This window comes from Glandiceps talaboti, chromosome 7 (assembly GCF_964340395.1).
Source record: "Glandiceps talaboti chromosome 7, keGlaTala1.1, whole genome shotgun sequence".
Lineage (NCBI taxonomy): Eukaryota > Metazoa > Hemichordata > Enteropneusta > Spengelidae > Glandiceps > Glandiceps talaboti.
Window position 1 is genome coordinate 19,575,898 of NC_135555.1, and position 10,360 is coordinate 19,586,257.

Consider the following 10,360-nt stretch of genomic DNA (forward strand, 5'->3'; position numbering starts at 1 on the left):
ACAACCAAGAAAGAGTTCCAGTACTACCAAAACTATATATATATACATACTTTCACCCAGTGGTGATTCAATACTTTGCAGGGTGTATGGTACATATGTATTATGATTAAGTTATTATTACAAAACGGTTTCAAAAAACTTTGCAGTTGTGCACAGCAAGTGCATTCTACAGAGATTGTTCTCATGGAAGTTTTTTTTTATTAATGTTTTTTCACATATCTATCATGAGATAAACTTAAAAGTTACAATATATCACTACATTCGGACAAAGACTTTCAATGAACAACGGATGAGGTAAACATTTCAATAGTGTTTCTCGTGAAATCATTCATGCCCGAACCAAACAAATTGCGGTGTGATTTCTTTAGTGGCACTGTGATTTTAGAAGTGAAACTTCTTCATTGAATCTGAAAAAATATATCACTTTCAGCTAGCAATTAAAGTTTGAAAGGGGCGTGCAGGTCTGAGGCAAGGAATCATTTTTATACTGCTTTGATTAATTTGTAGAACTGAACTGAGTGCGCATGTGCGATAACACTTGACCTAGCTTGTAAACATCGACCTTGGCGTCTCAGCTCAGGTCAGTGCAGCCTCGTGACAATCCTAGTTAGTTGTTTGAGCGACTATCTCCCTGATCGTGGGTCCTTTCCTTCAATCACTCACTAGACCATATCAAGTAAGATAAACTCTAGGTAGGTACCTAACCCCGTAGAGTAATTTGACAGTGAAATATTCGGACAAAATTGACTAAATGAACACTCGTGCGCTCATGACCCGCCCGAGAGCACATTGCAATGCCCACAGGTACTCGAATCAATGTGTAGAAAAAAAAATGTATTGTATATAAATAAGACTCGAATCAATGTGTAGAAAAAAAATGTATTGTATATAAATAAGACTCGAATCAATGTGTAGAAAAAAAATGTATTGTATATAAATAAGACGCGGTCTTATTTATATACATTTTTTTTTTTAAATCATACATATTGATTCGAGTACCTGTGGCAATGCCCATACTATATCATGTATTACAGTTAATAGCTACATTCTGAGCGTAACTACGGCGTCCCACAAGTTTCTGTTCATGAGTCCATTCTGTTACCACATATAAAAACATGGCCTTGAAAATCTTGTTTGTGATACATACTGTCATCTGAAAATCTTCAAACAGCGCCCCCAGTGGGTAAAATATACAAAAAAAATCTTTTTTTTACTAAACGGTGACTGAATTTGCATTTTCTTTCAGTTTCAGAAATGGACAATGAAGAGTTGGTATTTAGTCGATATGAACGAGACTTGAATGAAGCATATCAAGTGTTACTTTACCGACTTGAGAATAATACACTCTCTGACAAAGGTATGTTGTTTTAAAACATAAAATCACTCATTCCATTGTAGAATATTGACTTGATGACAAGTTTGTTATTTGCAGAGATTTTCAATCCAGTAGTCTAGGATTTGAATGAAATATAGTGAAACTGCTTTTTACCAAAGATGAACTCATTAAAGTGGTAATATGGAGGAGGATTGGATATCTAGTTTGGATTTATAATTCTAACACAATTTTATCATGGTATCTTACTTGAGAAATCAACATGAATTATTATTGACCACATCTGCAAATTATTAATAAATGTGTGATATGTTTGTTATTGAACATACAATAGCAAAACTTTTACACAATTTTGGGGCTTTTTGCTACGGTATTGAGTTTCAAACACTTGTGCAGTAGCTCTAAAAATATGAAATTTTTATCAAAAATTTATATCTCGAAAACTACTTTGTGAGTGGGGGCTAACGTTTTATGAGGATGTTTCTAGAGGAGTTATTCTTCTGATATTGTTCGAGATATAGTCACAAATGGCCCTAGCAACCATGACTACACCCTTAGCAATGACTATATGTCTACACATTTTGCAAAGATAGCAATATAGTTGGGTTTGCAAGTGACTACACATTCCAAAATATGTATACTATATGCCTAGTAACGAGATCACTCCTCAAGCAACTGTAAATGTGGATGTGTATTTTATGCTTAGCAACAAGGCCATACACATAGTAACAGTAAAATAATTGTGCATATTGCGAAGATAACATAGATTAATGCACAAGTGAATAAACATTCAAAAGTAAACATATATGTATACCTACTGTCCTAGAAACAAGACCACACACATAGCAACTGATGGTGTATATGGCAAAACTAACAATAGGACGAGTTAGGCAAGATGATAAATATTTAATGAAATGACATGTAGTCATCCAGCAACTCAAAAACTGTTCATGCATATCAACACTAAAGTGATGGTGCATAGTGCTTAGGTAGGAACAAGGATGAATTGGAATGTGAATTAATGTTGTTAAAAAACAATTATCACAAACTTGACAGTTGTGCTACAGAGCCATTGATACTATTTTTCAGTGAAGGTTTATGTAGAGATCTTTACTTCAATACACAAATGGTTCACAACATTAAGGGTAAATTAAAAAAAAAATGGTTGTTAAGTAGCCAAAAAAAGATAATTGTTTCTGCAAACCATGCACACTATTTAAATACCCTTGTGTCAGTCAGTTTTTTCATGTTTAGCCAGCCCATACAGTCTGCAGATCCATGGGGAAACACAAAAATAACCCTCCCTAATACAGTGAAGGCAACTGCAGAGAAAATCATGAACAAGGAAATGACACTTGCCCCACACACACGCTCATGCTAAAGTACTAAATAAAAAGACCAGTAACTTAACTGCCATAAATAGTAGACTGAGTGACGTGTTTGTCGAGAATTTAAAAAAAAATCATGTCATCATACCATTTTAGACAAACTGTCCTGACCAGAAACAATTCTTTCTCGTCTTTTTTTTCGCCTAAGCATGCATAATTCTTATATATTTTGGTCAGTCTGTCGTTTCCACTAATCACCAGGAATCTTCTTGACACATAAGAGAAATACAGTGCATTATGGTGTTGTTTAGTCAATATCCCTGAGTAAGACTTACACAGCACAATACCACATCATTTAGTATCTGCTATCCATGTGATGTCATGTGTGTGTCTACCAGGGTATTGTTCACATCTGTTATGAGGTTGTCTGAATCATGGTTGTTTGTTACACTTTTGCATTCATATATATCACATTTATGGATGAGATTAGGTAGTGACATATACTATGTTCAGACTACAAACAGGACTTTCACTCTGAGGCATCACAAAGTACTAAAACTAATATGCTGGATTTGGGAGTCCAGTCACACTGGATTTTTGTACCTGACACTGATCATATACCAAAGCCATCCATTTTAATATTAGCATAGCCTTCATTTATTCGAATCATTTAGCAGCAACCCTGTACTTTAACCCTGGAACCCTCCTTATCTAGGAAACTATACACTTACATAATCAAATGGAATTGTGTGTCAGACACAAAAGATAAGTCGACTCTAAACTCATATTGTACCTGACCCTATTCAGAGTGGACATTTACTGTTCATATTTACTTTTTTTTAGGTTCGGTTAGAGTAGAGTCAACTCAGAGTCGACTAAACTGGCTAAATGAGGACCCCTAATATACAAAAAATGTAGTCTGCAGATGATCACTGTCTTTTCAACAATTCATGATAATATTAAAATGTTGATTTACATATGTGATCAGTGAGTCACTTCACTAACATCTTTATTCCTTGTGTCAACAGATAAATTCATGGTAATAGATTGCCTTTGTCAACATGGACTTGTTACATTGGATGAAGTCATGGTTGAAGAAGACACTGAGGAGCATTGTATAGAGTATAGTACAAGAAGTGACTGTGATGTGTTAGTGATTAATGAGAACCAAAATTCTCCACAAACTACAATTGCATGTGAAAGTAGTGATAATATTAGCAATAAACAGACCCTACCAGACTCTGAGGAGCATTGTATAAACAATAGTGTTATAAGAAATGACAAAGGAATACACACCAATGAAAGGTCATTTGTATGTGAAGAGTGTAGTAAAAGCTTTACTCAAAGTGGTCATCTGAAAAGGCACATGAGAATCCACACAAATGAAAGACCATTTGTATGTAAGGAGTGTGATAAAAGTTTTACTCAAAGTAGTGCTTTGAAAGTACACATGAGAATCCATACAAATGAAAGACCATTTGTATGTAAGGAGTGTAGTAAACGTTTTACTCACAGTGGTGATTTGAAAGTACACATGAGAATCCATACAAATGAAAGACCATTTGTATGTAAGAAGTGTGGTAAACGTTTTACTCAAAATAGTCGTCTGAAAGTACACATGAGAATCCATACAAATGAAAGACCATTTGTATGTAAGGAGTGTAGTAAACGTTTTACTCACAGTGGTGATTTGAAAGTACACATGAGAATCCATACAAATGAAAGACCATTTGTATGTAAGGAGTGTGATAAAGGTTTTACTCAAAGTGGTGCTTTGAAAGTACACATGAGAATCCATACAAATGAAAGACCATTTGTATGTAATAAGTGTGGTCAACGTTTTACTCAAAATGGTAATTTGAAACTACACATGAGATTCCACACAAACGAAAGACCATTTGTATGTAAGGAGTGTGGTAAACGTTTTACTCAAAGTGGTGATTTGAAAGTACACATGAGAATCCATACAAATGAAAGACCATTTGTATGTAAAGAGTGTGATAAAGGTTTTGTTCAGAGTGGTGATTTGACAGTACACATGAGAATCCATGCAAATGAAAGACCATTTGTATGTAAGGAGTGTGATAAATGTTTTGTTCATAGTGGTAATTTGAAAGTACACATGAGACGCCATACAAATGAACGACCATTTGTATGTAAGGAGTGTGGTAAACGTTTTATTCACAGTGGTCATTTGAAAGTACACATGAGAATCCATACAAATGAAAGACCATTTGTATGTAAGGAGTGTGGTCAAACTTTTGCTCAAAGTAGTCCTCTGAAAAGCCACATGAGAATCCATACAAATGAAAGACCATTTGTATGTAAGGAGTGTGATAAATGTTTTGTTCAGAGTGGTAATTTGAAAGTACACATGAGACGCCATACAAATGAAAGACCATTTGTATGTAAGGAGTGTGGTAAACGTTTTATTCACAGTGGTGCTTTGAAAGTACACATGAGAATCCATACAAATGAAAGACCATTTGTATGTAAGGAGTGTGATAAATGCTTTGTTCAGAGTGGTAATTTGAAAGTACACATGAGACGCCATACAAATGAAAGACCATTTGTATGTAAGGAGTGTGGTAAACGTTTTATTCACAGTGGTGCTTTGAAAGTACACATGAGAATCCACACAAACGAAAGACCATGTGTACGTAAGGAGTGTTGACAAAGTTTTACTCAAAGTGGTATTTTGAAATTACACATAAGAATCCTTACAAATGAAAGACCATTTGTATGTAAGGAGTGTGGTCAAAGTTTTACTCAAAGTGGTGCTTTGAAAGGTCACATGAGAATCCACACAAATGAAAGACTGTTTGTATGTAAGGAGTGTGGTCAAAGTTTTGCTAAAAATAGTGCTTTGAAAGTACACATGAGAATCCATACAAATGAAAGACTGTTTGTATGTAAAGAGTGTGATAAAAGTTTTGTTCGTAGTGATCATTTGAAAGTACACATGAGAATCCACACAAATGAAAGACCATTTGTATGTAAGGAATGTGGTAAAGATTTTCACCAAGGAACTAATCTAAATGCTCACATGAGACTCCATACAGATGATAAATGATATTTGTATCATTAAGTAAAATAAACATTTTAATGAAATTTCTAAGATGATATTTCACGAGAATTGATACAAATAAAAAAAAACCATTCATATGTAATACCCAGTTGGCCAGAGTTTGCTTTATCAGACGTCATGATTATATTGTTAAGGTTGTCCATATTTTTCATAATCTATGTACCCTATGAAATGATATCTAGGTGGATGTGAATACCTTGTAGGAAATGTGCATGAAACTATCTAGAGCCAGATTTTTTATTTAGATTATTCTAAAATGATAATTTTGTGATATTTTAGACCTAGCATGGTAAGGTATCTGCTAACAGAACATGATTATATTATAAAATAATATAATATAATATAATATAATATAATATAATATAATATAATATAATATAATATAAAATCTGATAAATCTGTTATAGTTTGAAAATCTATTTCAGAAGGTAGAATTGAGATCAAGGAACATAAAAATACACAATATTGAAATGGAAAATTTAAATTTAGGTGTAAAACCCCAAAATTACGAGAAAACATCATGGGTCAAGTCAAGTATTTTACTTCTAAGTGACTGTCAGTCAGTGTCATAGTACATATATAAGCAACCCCTTGTAAAACGATGGGTAGTTGACTGTCTCCGAACACACGCACAGGCCTCATGACTAGGATTGAACCTGCTCTTTGGAACATTTGTGGGGAGTGGCCCGAGTCTATTGAACACTACCTTTTTTCATGAAGGCAAGTAATCGTTTTCTGGCATAAATCTACACAATAGTGGAAAGCTATTACAAGAATCAAAATAAGTTTCACCAAAAAAGATTTTATTCTTGGTTATAAGTTTAATGATAAGAACATGAAAACCTCCTGCTAAGCTATCTTATTTTTCTCTGTAAACACTTTAATTAGAGCTGCAGATTTAAAAGTCAGATTCCTAATTTCATCCATGTTTTCGCTTTAATTTATTTTTATTATATAAAGTATAGACAAGTACAAATTTACCATGTTAGGAAAATTACATACGTTTATGTACAAATGGGATCTATTTTACTGGATTTGTGTGACTGAGAGGTGTATCTTCTTTCTTTCTTTTTACTTTCTCTTGTATTTCATCTGTTGTATGTTTTCCATTCTTTTCCGTAATAAAGTTTAAATTAGTTTCCAAAATACAACTTCATAAATTACAGTGTTGCGATTGCTCAATGTATAAATACCACAGGATCCCGCATCCACTGACTCTTTCTGTGTACTGATTAGAACACTATTGTGATAACGATCAAAAGGAACTGTGTGGTTCATACCGTTATGAAGTATATGAACTACAATTTTGAGTACAAGAATAACAACTCATCTTATGATAATTCAAATCACATACGGCATCTTACTTGTTTATCACTGAAAACACTGAACTCAGTATTGAAATGCTTGTATTATTGTGTCTATTCATACATGTAGTACTTGAAATGATTTATTGTCTCATTCATGTAGCACCCCTTTTGCAAAATGCACTAAAGATACTAGATTTGGAACAAAATTGGTGATAGTTTCTAGGTTTCATCATTATTTCAACTGCTTGTACAACATTAATCTTTTACTTTGCCCTTGGCTTTCCAACCGACTTGCAAGGGTAGATGATACACCTTTCGTAAATGCTATACCAAATCAAGTACTGTTGTCTTTGCTTGGTACTTGTAATTCCAATCGGCTAATCGTTCCTTGTTAACGTTATTTTACCTCGGTATTTTTTACTTCAATTGACCTTCGTGATACATGTTTACGTTTTCGTAGAGGAGGCGGCCATCAAGACGAAAACATAAACTTGTATGACGAAGGTCAATCGAAACAAAAATACCGAGGTAAAATAACGTTAACAATGAACGATTAGCCGACATGTACACTGGATTTTAATCAGATCATTGTAAATTCCAACATGCTTGCTATGATTCCGTATTGACTTGACTTGACTTTTATTTTAATGAATCAAACTTATGTTAGCGTACCATTACCTTGTGTTTTGTGTATCTATATTTAACTAGTACAGTGAATAAAATAACTAACCTATGTATTATATATGTAGGTATATGTATGGATGCCTGCCTGCCTGCCTGCGCATGCATGCATGTCTGCTTGTATGTCAAGTACGGTTTATGTATGTATCCGGGATGTGTGTGTGTGTGCGTGCGTGTGTGTGTGTGTGTGTACGTACGTGCGTGCGTGCGATCGATTCTTGGGGATGGGTCACGTTTTTCAAAATGGGAGAAGGGGAGGGACACATCTTTCTTTGACTCAAAAATTGTCTAATTTTTCATTTCTTGGGGAATTTGGCTTCCCACTGCTGGCACACCAGTTAGGGTTACGGTTATTGTTAAGGTTAGTGTTAGAATTAGGTACTGTACAGGTACCGTAATATTATCAGACCGTGTCAATCGATGAAGTCGCTGCTGACAACCATGTAGTGTATTACTTGTCAGGTTAATTACAGATTAATAACATCTTGACAGTGAAAGGTTTGGGAAAGCTTGAGCAGGAAATATGTATATATCTTTAATATGGGGGTCCAAAAGTCAATTTTGAGACTATTCAGGCCCTTTCAGACAATAATTTACAAGCTTTACAAGACAGCACCAACATGTAAAAAGGAAAAATATTTTGAAATATTAAGTTTGATAGCATCTTGTGACAGTAAGAGGTAGGGGGAAGAGCTTGAGACTGGGATGTGTACACCTCATGTAGTGGGGAGGGGTTCCTAGGGGGTCTCCCCTTAGAAGTCCTGGAGGTTTTTTTGTTCTGAAAAGTCAATTTTGAGACTATTCAGACCCTAATCAGACAATAATTTCCAAGCTTTACAAGACAGCACCAACATGTAAAAAGCAACTACACAGGGTTGAAATACACTTTGATAGCAACTTGACAGTAAGAGGGTAAGAGCTTGAGACTGGGATATGTCCACCTCATGTGGGGGTCCAAGGGGTCTCCCTCTAGAAGCCCTGGAGGATTTTTACACTTAAAACCAATTTTAGGCTATTCAGACCCCTTCAAGCAATAACTCATCAATCCATGCTTTACAAGACAGCACCATCAAGTATCAGAAACTATTCTTTATAACTTACATAGGGTTGAAATATGTTCTTAAACAGTTAAATAGCATCATTATATACATGTAGTAAAGGTCAGCACATCTACTGTTAGTGTCATTGGTAGGGGAGATTTGGAGTTTAAGGGAATTTTAGACTACCTTGGCAAACATTTCACATCTTTAAAAGACTATCATCTCAAGTTAGAATTGGGTGAACATATTTAAGAAAAGATTAATACCATTATATCAGTAAAAAGGTTGTTGGTGCATCTGATTGTTGGTAGAATGCATGAGTGACCTCTGGGGGTGAGGGAGTCCTTGGGGGTTTCCCCCTGGCAGATCTGCAGTTTTTTGCTTCTATTACGGCAATTTTTAGGTTATTCATAGCCTTTGAGGTAATATTTCCAAGCTTTGAATAGCTAACGTAAATGTAAGTTTTAAATGAGTTTCCCATGTCACGTAAAAATGGCCCAGTAACACTGGTATAGTGGCATTAATATTGCATGTATAGTAAAGACACTGGTATGTTAGAGAACTTTAGGTGGTCATACCTAGTGTATAATAGAAACTGGAATTTGATGAGATGTGGTGATTTGTAGTGTTAATAACATGTAGTGTCCAAAATAGAAAGTGTATTAATCCCTTCTGACAAGTTCATACTGATGAGTAGGGAAGATTTTAGATTAACTTCTTTTATAAATCTATGAGGATTACCATTACGAAACCTTCAAGTTCACTTTTGCCCCAAGTGAAGCACTGATTGTGAAACAGCCAAGCGTTTACAGGACATGTTCTGTAACTAGTGTGATAGCTAGGTAATAGTATATTTATTGTTATGCTTGAACTAATAAGTAATATTAAAGAATTCATGTAAGAAACAGGGACATGAACAAATATTTACATGTACCACATTTCAGACAAGGCTATATACCATTGTAGAAAAGGGAATTTTTTCTTCCATCAAAATCCAAAACATAATGACCCCCCTATCCACAATTTTGAAAACAGCATGACCCCCCTACTGCCAATTTCAAAAACATGATGACCCCCCCTCCCAATCCAACCCCCCCCCCCCCCCGCCACGCCCCCAGGCCGAAGAAACTGACTGGTCCCTAGCATCTCGCTACACATACATACATACATACATACATACATACATACATACATACATACATATATACATACATACATACATACATACATACATACATACATACATACATACATACATACATACATACATGCATACATGCAGATATACATTAACATTGTAATTCATATGGGTACTGATTTTTGGGTGCGGATTCAAAAAATATTATGATTGGATATATTGTACCATGTATATATATATATATATATATATATATATATATATATATATATATATATATATATATATATATATATATATATATATATATATATATATATATATATTGTATATATACTTTCACCCAGTGGTGATTGAATACTGTGTAGGGTGTATGATACATGTGTAATATGATTAAGTCATTATTACAAAACAGTTTCAAAAAATCTTGCAGTTGTGCACAGCT

The 10,360-nt window shown here is 34.5% G+C and overlaps 1 protein-coding gene across 1 annotated transcript; it reads left to right on the forward strand.

Annotated features, from left to right (window-relative positions):
- Positions 1-591: 591 nt before the first annotated feature.
- LOC144438062 (uncharacterized) lies at positions 592-5,734 on the forward strand. The gene is given in 3 exon segments (XM_078127094.1): positions 592-692; positions 1,247-1,357; positions 3,690-5,734. Coding segments are annotated over 2 exon segments (2,148 nt in total). The 5' UTR covers positions 592-692; positions 1,247-1,254.
- Positions 5,735-10,360: the final 4,626 nt, after the last annotated feature.